Genomic DNA, 20,102 nt, shown 5'->3' on the forward strand with positions numbered 1-20,102 from the left:
GGCTAGAGGCTTGGGGAGTGAATAAAAACTGGATTCTGAACCACGTGGAACGGCTCACAGGGTCCTGGGTGTGGGTCCTCGTGAGATGACCGGTCACTTTGGCATGCGTGTTCAGTGCCCGGTCTCCTGTCTGCCAGCTCAGACCCCCAGGGTCAGAGAGAGCTGTCCACGTCCTGGAAATCCTCCAAAGACAAACTCGCACGTTACAGCAAGATGAGACTGATTTGAGCTCCATAACTGTGCTCAGGTATCACGCATTCTTGCCTGAGAGAAAAGTCCGGAAGAGTTTGAGTCGCCATGGGACGCTCTGGCATCACACTGAGCCCCAGGAGGCCGCTCACTCAGGCACAGGCATGGCTTTCACTGCCCACACGGACATCTGTCTAGACACTTGTGGGCAGTCTGGCCATGGAAGGACAGGGGACATGGCAGTCCCTTCGAGCCACAGGTCAACGATGGTGTCTGTTCTCCAGTCTTACTCTGTCTATGGCCTGTGAAGGACACGAAGATCTGTCTGCTTTTCTGCTCAACCCTGGACACTGATTCCCAAGAAGCGTGGCCATCTGGATCCGCACCGAAGCGCTCAGATTTCTCCCACTTGATGCCCCAGGTCTCAGGGCAGAAAACTCAGCTGATCCAGGGCCATGTGTGGCAAACAAGACAGCCGGTGACGGCCGGGCAAGAAAGAGCTGGTAGCGCACTGTGAGACCAGAGTACATTCAAGAAGGGGAGGGGGTGTGCAGCAAGCCACCGCCCCAAGTCACAGTCCAGGGGACCCGCCGAGCTTGAAGGACACAGGCAGGTCTGCTCATCTTGACCAGGCGGCTCTGACGCCTCACGCAGCTGGGGTCCCCTGGTTGTGGTTCCTATGTGGAGGGCGGTGGGCTTCCTGCCCTGCTGCAGCCCCTGTTTCTACTTGGAGGCCAGGTTATGTCTCAGCGCTGCAGTCCTGAGGAGCACCACGCTGGCCAGCCAGCCAGGCCACAGTCCTCAGCCCACCGCCGGGCAATGATGCAGCTCTGGGTCCCACAGGAAGGCCCCCAGGGGCCACGGTCACTGGGAGGGAGGGAGAGGGGGACGGAGGAGGGCTGCATTCTGTCGGGAGAGATTCGGGGAGCAATGGCCAGGGACTGGAAGGGACAGTGGCCCCAAACGCTGCAGGGCCAGAAGGAATGGGATCAACAGACGACGTTCTCGTCACTAGTTTAAAAAGAGAGTATTGGTGGTGTTGCTTGGCTGTTTTTCCCTTTTAAAACCACTCACATTTTAAGAGGTGATGGGGCTGGGGAGATGCGGCCCTCTTCACACTGGTCCTTTCCAGGCCTCAGGAGACCCACTGTCCCCACCGGGTCTCGGGCCACCAGCAGGGATGGGCGGGGCGGGCATGTGCTCTGCTTCCTGGAGGCCATCCCTTCTTCCCGCAAAAACAGGACCCATGTGACGGGCAGTCCAAAGACTAAAGTGCAGAGAAATCCACAGAGTGGGCGGCCCTGTGCTGGGTTTTCCCAGAAGGGGCGGGAGAGGGGCTTGGTCCAGAGTTACCGCTAGGGGACACGTGGGGACAGCTACAAGGCGAGCCTGCGGGGCATGGTCCCCTTTCTCTTGAGCTCCAGGGATGCTTCTTCCATCAGGGACTGTCCACTGCTAACAGAACCCCAGGGAAAAATCTCAGCCTCAGAGATCAGGCCCACAAAGGGGGAAACGTGTATGACCGTCCCTGGTTGGTAATGACTAGTGACCGTGGAGGGAGAGGCAGGTTCAAGAGGGAAAAGAGTGTGTTATCTAAAATCAGTGAACCCCAGGTTTCGAGAGTGGGGATCCAGGAACAGCCCCAAAGGTAGAGCCTCTCCCGGGGAAGGTTGGTGGCGGTGGTCAGGATCCTACCAGTGAGACCTGCTGGGGAAAGGAGCACCTCTGGGTGGGGGCGGCGCTGTAGAGTGGGGAGGGCGGCCCAGGACCAAAGCCCACGGTGGGCACTACGGTGTATAGGCCGGGGGCGGCTGGAACTGGTTGATGACCTCGTACTCTGCCGGGTAGGGCTCGTTCTCCTCCATCTCCGAGAGCAGCTCCAGCGCTTGCTCCTCCTCCTCCGTGGGGTAGTGGCGCAGGAGGTTGGCCGCTGTGGCCAGGATGGAGGCCCCGCCAGCGCCAGCCACCAGGTAGAAGCTAACGGCAAAGGTGACGTAAACCTGGGACCCGTGGTACTTCTTATGCTGCTGCTGCTGGGCCAGGATGAGTTCGGAAGCCCAGTAAGAGAAGCCGATGACTGTGGCACACTGCAGGACTGGGGGGACAGAGGGAAAAGGGGGTTGGCAGGCACCCCGCAGCCTGGGTGCTTGAACCAGCTGCAGCCTTCCCACCCAAACCCCATTCTCAGAGAAGCTGCCTGCCCCCACACCCAGTGCCGGGGAGCTCGTATGGCCAGGGTTGGGGACAGAGGCCTGACCCTGCCGAGGCCGGTCAGATTCTCTCTGTCTTAAGAATTCGGAATTGGGCTGCTAGGCCTGCTGGAGGTCATTGGATGCCTAAGAGGAATAGGTATCAGAGTCAGTACTAACCCAGGTCAAATCAACACAGCAGCCCCGTCATGAGGGACAAGAGAAGCCTTTTACCAGCAGAGCAGCCTGGTCTACAGGAATGGTGAGGAGAGGGAATCTGAAACCGTGCGTTCCAGGGAGACACAGTGTTTCCTCTCTGGCTCCTTCTGGGCCCCATGAGCCCAGCCAAGCTTCAGATCCCATTCTTGGAGAATGATGACAGCTCTTAGAAGTTCTAACAACATTTGCTCCCTCCGGCTCAGCCGAGTGGGTCTGCCCTGCTGCCCCATGCCGCCCCTCTGTGAAAGGCCATAGCTGGAACGAGCAGCAGGAACTGTCTGCACGTGGAAAGCCCTCGGTCCCCACTTGCGACTCCAGACAGGATGCCCCAGCCCCGTGGCAGTCGGTTCCACACTGGGAGTGGCCCAGGCTTACCCGTGAGGATGTGGGCGAAGGCATAGCGACGGGTGATCTTCAGGGCGGGATGCTTGGGCCCGAAGACATCCAGAAGGAACGCAGAGAGGCTGCACAGGATGCCCAGGAAGCAGAAGGCGGCGATGACCCGCAGGAGCAGGACTGTCTGGGGATTCATGCAGAAGTCTGCAGGGGAAGAACCAAATCCTCAGGGCTCCCAGGAACACCCTGGGGCAGGAAGTCCCCACCTGGGAGGAGTTCTCCCCACACCACAATCCAGGGGAGCTAGGAGAGGACCCAGGGAATCTGCAAAGAAGGGGGAGGATCCTCTATTAGCAGACAGGACTGCTGGGTCACTGCTCCCATGAGCCTCGAGTCCTTCCCCCTTCCCCCTCGGGACTAGTCCAAGTGCAGCACCCGACTTCAGTGGACAGTGGACCCTTGAACAATATGAGGGTCCACTCATATGTGGATTGTTTCTCAAGAGTACTATACGATCAGAGTTGGTTAAATCTGAGATGTGGAATCACAGATCCAGAGGTCAACTATAAATTACATAAGTCATACATGATTTTCAACTGCTGGGAGGGTCACCATCCCTAACCCCATTGTTGTTCAAGGGTTAACTGTACTTGTCACGCTGTTCTAATCATCTTTAAAGACTCTGAGAATTAATGTGACATATTAACCCATTCTGCTAAAGTGTGCTTCCAGCTGGCAGGAGAAGCCCCTTGACTTCTGAGCTGAGACAGCCAAAGGGACAAGGGCCAGAGTCCCCTTTGAGTCCATTCTCTATCCAGTCACTCCGTCCTCTTTTTCACTCAAAAAGACACTGAAGGGACTTCCCTGTCTGTCTAGCAGTTAAGACTCTGTGCTTTCACTGCAGGGGGCATGGGTTTGATCCCTAGTTAGGGAACTAAGATCCCACATGCCACACAGTGTGGCCAAAATAAGTAAATAAATAAAAAAGAAGCTGAAGCAGCTTAGAGAACCATAGAATTACAAGCGAGAACTAAATACATGAGGAAATCTGGTAGACTGGACCTCCTTATTTATTTTTGCTCCTCCCCAAATCCTACTAAAACAAAAAAAATTTTTAAGACCTAGACCTGCACAAAGAGAGGAAGGGCAAAACAGAATTCTGAAAACTGGGAAGTAAAGGGTCTCAGAACTAGAAGGGACTTGACACAAGAGATAAGCTGAAGTATAAGCCAGAAATGGGAAAAGCTAAGAAGCAGATTTATACCACAAAAGCGTGAAAGGTTCAGAAGCCGACAGCACCGAATACCTTCTAAAATGAGGGCAAAGCCTTTGGGGGCTGCTCGCTCTAGCAAAAACGAGGGAAGGGACCAAGAAAAAGGAAGATGCTAAAACAGGAGACCCAACGTTCAAAGAGTGAGGAGGCCCCAGGGTCCTGGTGAAAGACCCCAGGACGACAACTGCACACCAGACAGAGCGAGCAGCCTACATGTTCTTCTGGGACTTCAACATCGTTCTTGCTTTCTTTAAAAAAATATTTTTTTTTTATTCCATCTAGACTGCACTGTCAGTTCCCTTTGATATCTATGCAACCTGCCACAGTTCTAGAAACACAGACAGGATAAAGGCTGATCCAAAAAGAAACCATTTTAAGCTTTGATAAAAAGTAGAAAATGGGCCTTAACTTCCCCTATTCAGCCACCAGCAAGTTCTTCTTTTATTTAGACCATGGATCACCAAAATGGACTTGGAAAATTTTGAAAAGGGCTGACGAGATTTACACTGTCCACTCCTTTCCTGAGTTTGGATCTCAGGCCAAGAGGCTGTGGGATGGTGGTTATCCCTCTCAGGTGCACAGAGAAACAGCAGAGTGCTGGCTGAGAGCATGTGCCCAAGCTGCAGAGGATGTGAGCTCTTGGTTTGGAGCAGGGCCTGGGAATCTGAATTGCCACAAGAGGCACAGGCGGCTTGAGCCTTACACTCCAGGAAACACTGGATCCAAAGGAAGAGTCCAAAAGCTGGGGAGGGCACCTGAGCTCAATCAAGCTGACTGGAATAACCAGACGTTGACTAGCCTCATGGGGTCACCTGGCCTGAGGCCTGGCCTCCCACAGAAAAACCAGACCAGATACCCAGGGGACCTGGGCCTTTGTGACAGCGCACACTTCTGCCTCGGGCACAAAATTCGCCAGGCAGATGTTGGCCGAGCCCACATGACTCATATGCCTTGATCTGGCTTCAGGTCACCTGCCAAGCTGCCCTCAGAGCTATCTGTCACTCTCCTGTCAGCTGACCATCTGTTTGGAGCCCACTCATCCAGCCTGGGTGATCGCCTGCTGCCAGGAGGCCTGCCTGTGCCTAAGCTCTGCCAGCAACAAGGTCCAGCCTTCACTTACTCTGGCCCTGCGGGCCTGAAGGAGCCTAGAAGCCCACAGGGCCTCTCTGAAACAAAAGCTCCCAGACACGGGCCGTGTCCTGGCTGCACTGTGAACGTTGCTAAAAGCTCTACGCCACAGTTCCAGGGGTCCACGTAGCACACGGCAGGGACCCGGCAGGATGCAAGTATTGTTCTAGTGCCCCCAAGAGTAACTTCTGAGCAGCAGGGTGGAAGGGTTTACATCACACTCTGCTCTGCAGCAGGCTGAGGTCAGATTCCTCCCACATTACTCAACATGGCCAGGCCCTCTGAGTGATGCTTTAATTGTGCTACTCGGTTTTAATTTAACAACTAGTTTCAACTGAAAAATGGAACACCCAGGGCTTCAGAGATCCTTTCTTTGGTGGCATAGTGACTACAGGATGTCCACTGTATTAGCATCCTTTTACAACATACAGGATCCTTTACACGCGTCCAGGGGCCTTATGTTTCAGAATATCCTTATTTCAGTCACAAGGAAGACTTTCACAGATGTTCAGCTGCCCCTCCCAAGAGATAAACATCTTTTTTTTTTTTTTTAATTTTATTTTGGCCACACCATATGGCATGCGGGATCTTAGTTCCCCAAGCAGGGATTGAATCCAAGCCCCCTCCAGTGGAAGTGCAGCGTCTGAACCCCTGGACCTCCAGGGAAGCCTCTCAGCTTCCTTGTTGGCAGTTTCTTGCGTTGCCCTCCAGGGATGCCTGCCTGCGCACACAGGTGGGGCAAATGTTATCTTAGTTAAGCCTCACTCCACTCCAGGGGATTCGTCATCCGGTTCAGATGAGGAATCAGAGGCTCCAAGAGGTTGTGACTTCCTGCAGGTCACACACAGCACAGAGCTAGGCTGCGAACCAGTGTCAGGCTCCCTCGCACTGTGATGCTCACCATCACCAAGCACCAGAGTCAGCTGCCTTACATTTCCCCGATGGAGCTAATCGATCAAATCCTGAAGAGCTGGATTTGAGTGAGAAGTCAAAAAGGACCGTGGATGCTGGCAGAGCCCCGTCAGCACGAGTGGCCGCTGAGCTCACTACGGAAACAGCTGGAAGCATGAAATCTCTTCTAGGCCAAAAAGGTTTGGGTTGTTAAGCAATAAATGGAACTCCTCCTGGGAATTATTGGGCCAAACCTGTTGGGTGTGGTCTAAGCTTCAGCAACCATCAGAGCCTGGTTTTTTTTTTTTTTTTAATTAAAAAAATACATATACTGTGTACTTTTATTTATTTATTTTTGGTTGCTCTGGGTCTTCGTTGCCGTGTGCGGGCTTTTCTCCTCTTGCAGCGAGCAGGGGCTACTCTCGTGGCGCCTGGGCTTTTCTCACTGCGGTGCCATCTTGTGTTGCAGAGCATGGGCCTAAGGCCTTGGGCTTCAGCAGTTGCAGCTCCCGGGCTCTAGAGCACAGGCTCAGTAGTTGTGGCATATGGCAGGTGGGATCTTCCCGGATCAGGGATCGAATCCGTGTCTCCTGCATTGGCAGGTGGATTCTTTTCCACTTGGCCATCAGGGAAGGCCAGAGTCTTGACTCTTAAAAGCAGAAGGCAGGGGACTTCCCTCGTGGCCCAGTGGCTAAGACTTCGAGCTCCCACCACAGAGGGCCTGGGTTCAATTCCTGGTCAGGGAACTAGATCCCACATGCCACGACTTAAAAGACTCGCATGCTGCAACCAAGACCTGGTGCAGCCAAACAAAGAAATATTAAAAAAAAAAAAAAAAGCAGAAGGCATATAAACTGGGCACCCAGTCTCAGTCCCACCACAGGTCATGCATCACCTCGAGCAAGTTGGCCTTGACATCTGCCCGCTCACCTGTCAATGGAAGCAATGACACCTGCCCCATCTGCACAGGGGCCCTTGAGGGCAGCCAGACCCCAAAGTGCCAGGAAGGAGCAGCCCCACTCCCTCTGTGCTGGGTGGCCACAGCAGTGTCTTCCTTGGCATGCCTTTCCTCCCAACACCAAGAACTGCCCCGTCCACGCACATCAGCCAGTGGGGGCTAGAGGATCAGCACCACGGGGGTGATGACATGGTTCAGAGAAGGGGCTTTGCACCCACAGTTCAAATAGGTTTTGTTTCCACCTGACTGCTTTATGCTTTTCTCCACTCTAAAGTTCTGAGCAAACCTTCCGGGTCAAGGGGGAAAGCCAATGGAAGCTTCCCTTGGAGTGATGCTGACAGATACCCCAGAGCCCTGCCCCACGCCCCCGCGGTGCTCTCATCAGAGGGTCTCAGAGCACGCAGCAGAGACAGGCAGCGTTACCCCAGCCCTCCTTGGAACCCTGCTCAGGCTCTCCTGGGGTCGGCATCTCAATGTCCCTTTCTCTCCTCCCCTGCCAGACATCGGTGTGGCAGGGAGGGCCATGAATGTCTGCTTTGTTGAGAGGCCTGCCTAAAAGCAGCCCATCCTCAAATGCTGTGTGTATGTTGTTTTATTTATGAAGAGAAATGGCAGGTGGAGCTGAATTTAGATCCCACCAGCGCCGCATCCACTACACCCTGGTCAGACTGAATGCACCCTGTGCTCCAGTTGTGCTGTGGCCTGTTTACTTCGGTAACCATTGCTTGCCTGTCCCCTCCAGTCACCGGGGAAGAAGGCAGCTGCTGTGTAATAGGATCCCACAGACCTGACTTTGCCCAAGGTCACTGGTGAGTCACTGGGCTGGATTTGTTTGGAAGGCCCCTGCTCTTCCTGTCTACCTGCCCATGGCTCTCATCCCCTCCTGACCCAGAGAGGCAGCAGGCAGGAAGCTTCTAGTGGCTTCTCGCCAGTTCCCTTCTGTTCCTTCTCCTATTCCCCCCTCACTGGAGTCCTTGAGTCAGTCCTTCCAGCATTCATCCACCCACTTTATACAGCTGCACCCTACTCTTGACTTTTTAGCTTCCAGACAAGACTTCTGACACAAGACTCCAAGAGGGCCCTCCACTGCCCAGCTGGGTCGTCCCACAGATCCCAAGGGTCCTGGCCAAGCTGCCTCCAAGGATATGCCCCTACAGGATCTGGAAATGCCAGCTGCATTGGTCACCACCCCTCAGACACGCCAGCCCTTCCCAGAAGGCCTTTGACCTTCCCATGGCTTGCTGTCAATCATGATCCCCCCAACTTCACATCTTACACTCCCTCATTCTCCAGAGATGTTTCCTGAGCCTCTGGTCCCGGCTGCCCCCTTGCTGGGCACACTTGAGGGGCAGAGAGGGCTTGAGGCTCAGAAGGAATGGTTATCTGGGCTGCCTTTTTGGGGGCCACCAGAGGTCTGGGCATGTCTCTGGCCCCCTGGCCCAGGCTGAAGAGCTGTGTGAGAAGGGGGCAGCCCCGGGGAGCAGAGGAATTCCCAACAGGATCTTTCAAGCCGTGGCGTTTGTAAAAGCCTTCAGGGCTCTGGGAATGAGAGAGGATGATGGGCTTTGACTCAGCCCAGCAATGAGAGGGGAAGAGGAATAAAGAACATAGTTTTGCCTGGGCTTGTGAGAAAAACTCAGCCAGAATGGGGAAGTAAGAGGCCCGGGACAGCTCGGACGGAGGAACAGTCTAGTGTGCACTGAGGCGCAGTGGTGAGGGTGGAGTCCATGCCACTCGGAGCAGCTGGGTGCCCCTTAGCAAGAGACCAGCCTGGGCCCGAGACCTGAGAGTGTTTGTGTGTGTATGATGGGGGTGATGATAGTTACCTACCAAATAAAGAAGTCGTTTACGTGACACTACAGCCAGGCATGAAGGGTGCTTAGCGTGATGCCTGGTACTCAGGCAAGGGGCCAAGAAACGGGAAGGCATCATGCCAAAGCCTGTTGGCCCGCTCCACTCCCCATCACCTGCAGAGACCTGGCAGGGTCTGCTCTCTGTCTGGAAGCACCCACAGGCACGAGGCCTGTACCCCACAGCTCTGGCCTCTCCTGAGATGGGGAATAGCGAGGCTTCCACACTAGGATTTCTGCTAGACCCTGAGGCTTGGCACAGCCCTATAGAGTAGCAAACGACTGAAGGCCCAGCGGGCACCCAAAAGCCAACTGGTACAGAGAAGAAGGAGGCTTCCCTGGTGGACCAGAAGGTAAAGAATCCACCTGCAATGCAGGAGACCTGGGTTCGATCCCTGGGTTGGGAAGATCCCCTGCAGAAGGAAATGACAACCCACTCCAGTATTCTTGACTGGAGAATCCCGTGGACAGAGGAGTCTGGCGGGTTACAGTCCATGGGGTCACAGAGAATCAGACATGACTGAACAACTAAGCACGCACCAAGAAGAAGCAATCAGGGACCTTCAGATTCTTTACCACCTTCTGTGACAGCTCATGAGGCAGCACTGTCAGCTTTGTTACGGGACACCAAGCGCTCCCAGCTTGCAATGGCCGCCGAGACCAAGGTAAACCAGGCTGAAACCATTCGTGGGCTGAGACCCCTAAACACATGGACGGGCAGGCACCATGTAAAGGTGGAGGCGACCTGCCTTATAAAAGACAAAATCCAGCTTGGATAATTTCTCAGAAAAGGTAGATACGTGTGTGAACAGAGGAGAACAGAACCAATAATTTATTTTTGATGTGCCTTTGACAAGGATGTAGGCCAAAGTGAGATAAACCATCGTTAGGTCGTTCCTTACGACAGCTAAAGTAAAGCAAACATAACGAGATGGCATCACTTTATACTGATGTCAAAAGTGAGGTGAACTCAACTCTGCCGTTCCCAGCTGTGTGCCCCTGCAGAGATCATTTCACTTCTCTGAGACACAGTTTCCTGGACCTTTGGAATGAAGACATGGAATCAGATGGGCCCCTCCCTCCATCGCAGGAATTTTACAAGCCTTCCTAGGAACGATCTGAAATAGAGAGGCATCATGAATTCCCTTTCAGCTTGGGGGCTTTCCAGGAAGCTAGTGGTAAAGAATCCACCTGCCAATGAAGAAGATACAGGAGATTCGGGTTCAATCCCTGGGTCAGGAAGATTCCCTAGAGAAGGAAATGGCAACCCACTCCAGTATTCTTGAGGAGCCTGGCAGGCTACAGTCCGTGGGGTTACAAAAAGTAGGGCACGACTGAGCATGCACGTACACTCCCGGTTTTGATGCGACACCAAGCACCTGAAATACTGACCACCAAGGGGATCAACTGCAAGGTCTGGATGAAGCGGTGCAAAGTGGCAGCTGTGCCTCAAGGCAAGTTCTGGGGAATGTGCTAACAGAAAAGTCACCCTGACTCGACTCAAGCTTGATGGGCTTTTTGCCACAGAGAAAGCTGCATAGCACGTGGTCTCCATCCTGTGGGTAAGTGTTAGTTGCTAAGTCGTGTCTCTCTGTGACCCCAGGAAATGTAGCCTGTGAGCTTCTCTGTCCATGGTATTTCCCAGGCAGGAATACTGGAGTGGGCTGCCATTTCCTTCTCCAGGGGATCTTCCCCATCCAGGAATCGAACCTGGGTCTCCTGCATTGCAGGTGGATTCTTTACTATCTGAGCCACCAGCGAAGCCCATAGGTCTTAGTGAGCCAACACACTGAAAGCTATCATCACGGTGATACCTGGAAATAAACCAGAAGCCCCCATCCTGTTCTCTACAAAATCATCCGAAAGCTTTGAAAACTCAAGAGAAATGCGAACCAGCAAGAGAACTCTCAGAGAAAGACAACATTAGGCCACAAGGACAGGGCTTTTCAGCCTCGACCTGCACAAGTGGTGTATGATCCAAGGCACTCAAAGAGAACTTGACCTTTTCACCAAACCCCAGGCAGTGTGAATCCTTAAACAGACAATGTTAAAGATACCTAACAGGAACAGGAATCCGAGATATGGGGCAACACACATCTGGAATGAATTACAGCCAGGAGTGGCACATGGAGAAAACCTTCAGGAATGGTTCAAAAGGCCTTGAGGGTAATGAACTCTGCTGTTAATAAGGGCTGTTTGCAATCCACTGACCATTTTCCCTGTAAAAACCAGGCAGTGCAATACTGCCCCCACACCACACAGCCTGTACCTTCATTACCAGAGAGGAGGGCTGGGAAGGATGGGCTACAGGCCTCCCCTGTATCCAGTAAAGATGATGGTCTGGTTCCCCTTTCTTCTGCTTCCCTGGCCGGGAAGCACCATAATGAACAAAGCAAACTTACCTCATTCCGTCACACTTGTGAGGGTTCCACGAGCCAAACTCCTATTGTTTTACTGAGGGTAGCAATGGAACTGACTTCTGGTTATTGAAAATACCGTAGACTCCCTTTTTCTCTAACAATCCAAAGACTGCAGAACTCACAAACATCTTTTAAAATCTTTAAAAATTTTAAAGTTCCTTTTTCTCAAGCTGACCACCCCGCCCCCCGCCCCGACCAAAAAAAAAAAAATCTTCCTGTATCTCGGGCTCCTTAGAAGGAGACAGGTAATTGGGATGCCTAGCACCCTTATCTTCTCTCTGATATACAGCGCCCTTCCCCCAAAAGAAGCCGAAAATAGCAGTCCAGATTACCATGGAGTTGAGGAGTGGGTGCTTGGCTGAATAACATCAGAATTAATGAGGGGCCGGACCCCAAACAGAGCCACCTGGTGGGCAAGAACATCAGGCAGCAATGGGCTGTTTCCTTCAACCAGGTGCCTACCCCAGGCTATCTCAGCTCCAGTCCGCACCCTTCCGAGGATGCCCGGGAGCCCAGAAAGAAGAGGGCTGGCGCGCAGCGCCCTCACCTTTCAGCAGGTCCGGGTGCACGTAGCCTAGGACGTCGGAGACCCCCAGCTCTTGGCGGGAACAGGTGCCACCGTGGATGTGCAGCCAGGCAGGCTCGGCGAGCGCGGTGCACAGCGCGGTGATGGACAGGGCACCCGGCAGGGCCGAGGCCAGACTACGCTCCGGCTGCTTGGGCAGAGTGCTGCCTCCCGGGCTCCTCCGCCGGCGCCCGCCGGGTAGCCCTGCGCCTCCGGGGGCGTACATGTCCGGGGCCGCCCGCCGTCGCTCAGCGGTCGCTGCTGGTAGCCGCCGACCTCCGCGGGGCGCAGAGAGCCTGCCTGTCCGGGGGGAGGAGAGCAACGTACTGGGTTCGTAGCAGGTGAGGCTGGAGGAAGGCGGTCAGGGCCGACCCCAGGGGATGGGGGTGGGACCGAGGGCTGAGCAGAGACAGAAGAGCTGCAGAGGTTCGGGGGGCGGGGACGAGGTCCCCGGAGTGGAGCTGCGGAGGTGCGAGACGATGACCCGGAGAGGGCTGGGGGCCCGCTGGACCTTGGCAGAATACAGTAGGGAGAGGGGCTGGGGCGGAGGTATCCGTTACTGGTGGAAGAAAGAGCCGGACTCGGGGTCCTGGCCAGAGGGTGCCCAGGGGCGGAGGGCCAAGCTGGGCCGCAAGGATCGGGGACCCAGGATCTGGGAACTGCGCTCTGCGGTGCGATGTCTGCCCAGATAGGACCCACCCCTCAACGACTCCTGATCCTCACCAGTCAGCAGGCTTCAGTGCCGGGATGGCGTCGTTCCGTCCCGGTCACGGGCTCCTCAGTTACCCCGACCCGAGAGATCTCAGGGCCCAAACCCGCAACGCCCGGACAGACCCCGGCCCGATCCACTTCCGGCTTCCTCCACCTCTGACCCCGCCTCCTCCGGCTCCCCGCCCCGTTCCCGGCGCGCGACACAGCCCGGGCGCGCCGCCGGCTCCCTGCGCAAGGCCTCACGGGACTGGTAGTTCCAGGCCGTGCCGCGATGCTTTTCGTTGAGGTGGGGCCGCGGTTGGGGGAGTAGGGTGGGGAAAGGACGACTACAACTCCCAGAAGGCAGCGCAGCCGAAGCAGCGGGCGCTTCATTTCCAGGGTGGACCCTGGCAGTCGGGCCCAAGGGTTTTGCTCTGTGGGAACCGCAGTCGGAGCGGCTAGCTCTGCTCATTTTTGTCTCCTCCTGCGCCGGGCAGCCATGAAGGACTCGCTGGTGCTGCTTAGCCGTATCCTGGCGCACCCGGACTCCCGCTGCTGGTTCCTGGCCTGGAACCCCGCGGGAACTTTGCTGGCCTCGTGCGGTGGCGACCGCAGCGTCCGCATCTGGGGCAGGGAGGGTAAGCCCCGATCCGGCTGCACGACCCCTGCCGCCAAGGGGTCTCCTTGCGCTTGATGTGGGTGCCAGTCTCGGGGAGTACGCAGCCTGCGGGACAGGCAGACCCTGGACGATGGTCACGGGCCGAGGGAGAGGATGGAGGGGTTTTCTTAGAGTTGAACCTTAGCCACTTTGAGAACGGGTTTTCCGGTGAAGGAGTCAGCAACTACTAGAAGCTAAAATGTCAATAGAGAGACTGAAACTGTTAGGGAAATTGTGATAGTTGCTGAGGCAGGAAAATGAGAAGAGAAGGAAGAAAGTAGGCTTCAAAGTAATTTGCAGCAGTTGAAGAAGTTTAAATTTAACCCGAGGGCATTTACCAGGTGGCAACTGCCAACACAAGAGAGGCCAGTTGGATCCCTGGGTCAGGAAGATCCCCTGGAGGTCGGAATGGCTATCCACTCCAGTATTCTTGCCTGGAAAATTCCATGGACAGAGGAGCCTGGCAGTCTATGGTCCATGGGGTCGCAAAGAGTCAGAGGTGACTTTAGTGGCTTAGGGCGGGTGCACACACACACACACACGCACGCACGCATGTAGGTACTCTTGACAATTTTAAATCAGGAGGGTGATTCCTCAGATTTGTTTCAGAAGGATGCCTCCAGCTTTCTGTAACTGTAACTGGAGTCAGTTAAAGCCTGTTGTTCAGTACACTCGCTGAGCTCTGACCCCCAGCCTGGCTCTGATGCTGGACCCTGTTACCCAGTGGCACAGCTAGTGTTCAGCACCTTCTTGTGCACCCGGCTCCAGAGCCTGACCTGTCCTCTGCTTTCAGGTGACAGCTGGATCTGCAAATCTGTCCTTTGTGAAGGCCACCAGCGCACCGTGCGGAAGGTGGCCTGGTCTCCATGCGGAAATTACCTGGCCTCGGCCAGCTTTGATGCCACCACTTGCATTTGGAAGAAGAATGAGGATGACTTTGAGGTAAATAGATGGGACCAGGATTGTTGCCTGTTTGATCCCCAGGGCTGGTTTAGGAACGTTTTTTTATTCTAATATTTATTTTATTTTCGGCTGTGCTGAGTCTCCGCTGCTTCGCGTGGGCTTTCTCCAGTTGTGGCAAGTGGGGGCTGCTCTTTGTTGCGGTGCGTGGACCTCTCCTTGTGGTGGCTTCTCTTGCTTCGGAGTAAAGGCGTAGAGCTCTTGGGCTTCAGTAGTTGCGGTGGACGGGCTTAGTTGCTCCAGGGCGTGTGGAGGCTTCTGGGGACCAGTGTTGGAACCTGTGTGCACTGCACTGGCAGGCTGATTCTTAACCACCGGACCACCAGGGATGTTCCTGGTTTAGGAACCAGAGCCGGCCCGGGTCAGTGGAACTGGACTTGCAAGGACCACAGGGGTCTGAGCTGGCACTGATTTTAGTCCCTCTTCACTGTTCGCAGTGTGTAACCACTCTGGAGGGCCATGAAAATGAGGTCAAATCAGTGGCCTGGGCTCCGTCTGGCAACCTCCTTGCCACCTGCAGCCGAGACAAGAGTGTGTGGGTCTGGGAAGGTGAGTCCAGATCCCTCCAGGTGCACTTGGGAGCCTGCCACCCAGTCTCCGCGCCCCACCCTTGTGCCCCTGACGGTCAGCTTGTGTGCCCCTTCTTTTCTTCTCCACAGTTGATGAAGAGGACGAGTATGAGTGTGTCAGTGTCCTCAACTCCCACACACAGGATGTCAAGCATGTGGTTTGGCACCCAAGCCAGGAGGTAAGAGCCAGGTGTCTTGGTGGGAAGTAATTGTGATGTTGGAGGGTTGTACCCAGCTGCCTTCTGCTCTTCAGCCTCAACCTGGCTTTCCCAGGAATCTCTGTCTGTGACCAGAAGATGTCAGTGAGTCCCTTTATAAAAGCACATCCCTGGGACTGTCCTGTCCCGGGAGGGAGAAGTCTTGGAACCGCAGACACTCCCGGGCCCTACACACACATACGGTGCTGTCCTTGGCCTCCCCTACAGCTGCTGGCCTCCGCCAGCTACGACGACACAGTGAAGCTCTACCGGGAGGAAGAGGATGACTGGGTGTGCTGCGCCACCCTCGAAGGCCACGAGTCCACCGTGTGGAGCTTGGCCTTTGACCCCAGTGGCCAGCGCCTGGCGTCCTGCAGCGACGACCGCACCGTGCGCATCTGGCGCCAGTACCTTCCAGGCAACGAGCAAGGTGAGGGCCCAGCCTAGGGGCTGAAGGCCCATCTCTGCGGAGGGGCTGAGACACATGGATGAGTCACAGAAAACTGGGCCCTTCATAGATGTGCCGTGGGAGGGCTCCAGGGAAAGTGCTGGAAGAGTCCAGGGAGGCTCTGGGGAAGGGGGCCTAGACTGAAAGGAATGTGTAGCATTTTAACATAAGAAGAGACTTCTGTGACTTCCGGTGGTTAAGACTCCATGCTTCCAAAGCAGGGGGCACTGGTTTGATCCCTGGTCAGGGAACTAAGCTCCCACATGTTGCCAGACATAGCCACAAAAGAAAAAAAGGAAATTCTAGATGCAAAGAGGACCACATGAGCAAAGGCATTGAAAGTAAAGGCGACCTACATTTATACCAGGAACAGGGATTTGCATAGGGTAGATGGAACATAGGGCATAAGGAGTTTGGAGAGAAATAAGGTAGGTTGGGCTGGGTGCCTGATGTTGTTTAGTCACTAAGTCGTGTCCGACTCTTTGCAACTCCATGAACTGTAGCACGTGAGACTTCCCTGTCCTTCACCATCTCCCAGAGCTTGCAGAAACTCATGTCCATTGAGTCAGTGATGCCATCCAACCATCTCATCCCTTGTTGTCCCCTTCTCCTCCTGCCCTCAGTCTTTCCCATCATCAAGGTCTTTTCCAGTGAGTCAGTTTTTCGCATCAGGTGGCCAAAGTATTGGAGCTTCACCTTCAGCATCAGTCTTTCCAATGAGCATTCAGGGTTGATTTCCTTTAGGATTGACTGGTTTGATCTCCTTGTATTCCAAGGGACTCTCAAGAGGCAGTGTCTAAGGCAGATCAGGGCGGATGGGGACAGGAGTGAGCATGAGGCCTCAGGTGGTGCGGATGGGGGAGGGCAAGTCAGGGTCTCCTCTGCAGCGGGGCAGGTTCTCCCCTGAGGTGCCCAGGGCATGGATACGCCCAAGGCTCAAGAGAAGTCTGTCACGCAGGGGTTGCATGCAGCGGCTCCGAGGCCAGCTGGAAGTGTGTCTGCACCTTGTCAGGCTTCCACTCCAGGACCATTTATGACGTCGCTTGGTAAGACCGCCACTCCTCCCTTCCACCCTGCCCACCCATTCTAGTGATTTTCGAGAAGTCAGGGTGCTCTTTCACGTTTGGGAATACGTGGGGATATAGAGCAGCCACCCTCATGTCATCAGATCAGGCTAGACTGTCTCCATGTTGGTTTAGCACTGGCTGGCCCAGGGTTCACAGGAGCAGGGGACAGACAGACCCAGGCTGAGGGTAGCTCCATACCACCCACAGCATCAAACCATCCAGAAATACGTATTCTTGAAACTGTGGCTTCATGGCTCGGGCTTTATGGTTTGGTAACACTGCTTCTACCTTAGGGAGCCTAGGAAAGCCATACCGTTCACATAGGAGAGTCGGTCAGAGGGCAGTTCGGGCCCTGAGAATCTGTCCTCAGGAAATAACCCTAAATAACTGAAAAAGTTGACGTGCATCTAAGTTTTATTTATACTATCAAACATTTGGAAATAGCAAAAATGGACTAAGTATGGTAAAATTAAGTGACCTGTCGCATCAGTTTAAAAAAACGGTCAGGAACACTTCATGTCAGGGCAACTGCTGTGCCAAGTGAGAAAAGTACAATTCAGAGTTATATGTAGTTTTTTAGGTTAATTACATGGAAAGAGACCTAGATGGCAGCACTTGAAGCTTGGGGTGATGTTTGCAGCTATGTTTGTTAGAGGCTCTAGGGTAAGAGACTTACAGCTACGTCCTCGAGTTTGAGACTAGCACCAGCCCCTCGCCCCTGACTTGCCAGGTGGGGAGGGAGGAGCCACCTGCACGCCACCGACGCACCTGTTCCCCCCACCCCCCAGGTGTCAGCTGACAGGGACCCTGGCTACTGCCTGTGGGGATGATGCCATCCGAGTATTTGAGGAGGATCCCGGCTCAGACCCGCAGCAGCCCACCTTCTCGCTGACAGCCCACGTGCCTCAGGCCCACTCCCAGGATGTCAACTGCGTGGCCTGGAACCCCAAGGAACGGGGGCTTCTGGCCTCCTGCAGTGACGATGGAGAGTTGGCCTTCTGGAAGTATCAGCCGTCTGAAGGCATCTGAGCCACTTTGGCTTTGGATAGAATCGTGCTTCCCCAGAAAATGTCCTCGGACTTCCCCAGTCCCTAAGAGGACCAGGAGGAGCATCCTTGACCTTCCTTTATTTGGCCCTCCTGCATTCAGACTTGGGGAGAGGCTCAGGGCCACCGGACCACTCACTCTTCCCCCTTTGACACGGAGCCCCTGGTAAAGAGCTGCAGAATATCTGTGCCTTGTACTTAAGGCAGATTTTGCTTTAGGGCAGTGTTCAATTGGAGAGCAGAGGTTAAGTATACTATTTATAATCATTATATCTTTATGTAGGAGGGATGTAGCTCAGCCCTTTCTGAGACTATAAGCTTTATACAAATAATCCGAGTCCCAAGTCCTATTTTATGTTATAGGGACATTCACAATTTAAAAGAATTTCATGGTGAGTCCTTCTCTGAAGTAGGCCCTGTCTTCCCAGTTTCTGGGTAAATCCTTGCATTTAAGACATGCAGCCAGTACTGAAATTAATTCCGTAATGTAGGTTTGTTAGAATAAGAGACCCCTCTGCTTTCCCTTAGAAACCCTTGCATACCTTCTGTGCCAGGTGCTGTGATGACAGTCGGGGAGTGCTGAGAAATAAACGGAGAGAATGTGAACCCTAGCAGCAAGTTACTGTTGGCCACAGGTCATACAGTCTTAGTGGGGGTGAAAATTGGGTCCTGCTGCTGCTGCTGCTGCTAAGTCGCTTCAGTCGTGTCTGACTCTGTGCGACCCCATAGACGGCAGCCCATCAGGCTCCACCGTCCCTGGAATTCTCCAGGCAAGAACACTGGAGTGGGTTGCCATTTCCTTCTCCAGTGCGTGAAAGTGAAAAGTGAAAATGAAGTCGCTCAGTCGTGTCCGACTCTTAGCGACCCCATGGACTGCAGCCCACCAGACTCCTCCATCCATGGGATTTTCCAGGCAAGAGTACTGGAGTGGGGTGCCATTGCCTTCTCCGAATTGGGTCTTGGGTGAGGGGCAAAATAATCCTAAAGGGACAGTATGTGCCCTCTAAAGAACCACAGTACATAAATACTCTGTGGTCTGTCATGTTAGATTTCCATAGTGGGGGTGAGTGGTAAGTAGCAGCCCCTTAGGGAAATAATGCTGAAAGAGGTAGAAAAACAGGCACAGGCCGGCAGCGCTGGGGTCTCAGGCTGTCCTCAGACAGGCACGACCAAGTGGGTTTTGACTTGAGGACCATCCTCAAGGCCATGGCCTTCAGTTCAGTTTTATACCACAGAAATCATGACCTTAGATTTTGAAGACAGCTGGGGCAGTATCTAGAGCCGTGGTTCTCAAAATGTGCCTGCCAGTGAATAGAAATCCCTAGAGTGCTTCAGGGCATGTAGAGAGGTCAGCACCTCCGAAGCAAGGGAATGGCACCAGATACTGCAGTCGGGTCTCCATGCCTTGCCCTCAGTGAAAATACTGCCAACTCCACTGAGAAACATCCTCAGTAGAACCAATACAAATAAATTGTATTAGATCTCCACCCTTGAGCATACAGCATTCTGTCGGAAGCAGGCATGCAGCAGCCATGCTGCACACGGAGGTGAGGCTGTCCTGAGGAAAAGCAGTTGTGCAGTTGCGTGCTCCATCAGCCGTGTCCATGGCATAACCATTTCTACTTGCAAGAACGAGCAAACTCTAGTGTTTAGACTTGGCTATTTGGGAGACATTTTCTGGGAAATGAATGGAATGAGCCTGTCACTTCAAGGGAAACTGATCGTGTTGCCAATGATAAAACAAGCTTTCCAGCAAAAATTCAAATTTGTGAAAACCCGTATTGACATCAGGAGCTTGACATCTTCTCAATGCTTAGGCTTTTCTGAGGGGATTGGTGGTGATAGGAACACATGATTTATGATGAAATGTATTAAAGAAAGATTTGCATAATTTAGTGAGTGAGCATTTTCCAAGTGACTAAGGCACGTTACAAAGACACTCATGGGCAAGACTCATTAAAAGTGTAAGAGACAAGTGGGTTTTAATGCAAGTGTTGCTCTTGATAAGTATGCTCACTGATAAGGTTTCACATCCACATTGCCTTTAAGAATCTACCACCTGTGTAGTGACGTATCTCATAGCCTCTATTATCTGAGAAGCCTATTTAGAAACTTCTTCCAACTCCCTACCTGTGTGAAGTCAGCTTTACATCAATTCACACAACAGGTTTTGGAAACAGTTGTGAGAATCCAACTGTCTTATTAAGCTGGTCATGAAAGAGATTTACAAAAATGTAAAATGCTGTTCTCCCTGAATTTGTTTTCGAAGTTGTTCTTCATAAAATGTTGTTACTTTAAAATGCGTTTACTCTAGTAAATAAACATCAGTGGCTCTAACCCAAATAATAAAAGCTGTTTGGAGTTCTTTTTTGTAGCGTAGAGGGGTCCTAAGACTAGAAAATTGCCAACCTAGGGAAATTATCCTATCAGAATCATCTTCCAGTTTTAT

At 53.4% G+C, this 20,102-nt stretch overlaps 2 protein-coding genes across 2 annotated transcripts; one reads left to right on the forward strand and one right to left on the reverse strand.

Moving 5' to 3' along the window:
• Window positions 1-1,224: 1,224 nt before the first annotated feature.
• On the reverse strand, window positions 1,225-12,888 carry TMEM127 (transmembrane protein 127). Its single transcript, NM_001205763.1, has 4 exons — window positions 12,742-12,888; window positions 12,001-12,318; window positions 2,973-3,137; window positions 1,225-2,284 (listed from the first exon to the last, which is right to left on the reverse strand). The coding sequence occupies exons 2-4, from the start codon at window positions 12,242-12,244 to the stop codon at window positions 1,977-1,979; spliced, it is 717 nt and encodes a 238-aa protein (NP_001192692.1). The 5' UTR covers window positions 12,245-12,318; window positions 12,742-12,888; the 3' UTR covers window positions 1,225-1,976.
• A 178-nt stretch (window positions 12,889-13,066) lies between these two features.
• On the forward strand, window positions 13,067-19,996 carry CIAO1 (cytosolic iron-sulfur assembly component 1). Its single transcript, NM_001037482.2, is given in 7 exon segments — window positions 13,067-13,346; window positions 14,160-14,308; window positions 14,764-14,875; window positions 14,986-15,074; window positions 15,321-15,522; window positions 16,499-16,586; window positions 17,396-19,996. Coding segments are annotated over 7 exon segments (1,020 nt in total). The 5' UTR covers window positions 13,067-13,207; the 3' UTR covers window positions 17,637-19,996.
• The last annotated feature ends 106 nt before the right edge of the window (window positions 19,997-20,102 follow it).

Source organism: Bos taurus, chromosome 11, assembly GCF_002263795.3.
Source record: "Bos taurus isolate L1 Dominette 01449 registration number 42190680 breed Hereford chromosome 11, ARS-UCD2.0, whole genome shotgun sequence".
Classification (NCBI taxonomy): domain Eukaryota; kingdom Metazoa; phylum Chordata; class Mammalia; order Artiodactyla; family Bovidae; genus Bos; species Bos taurus.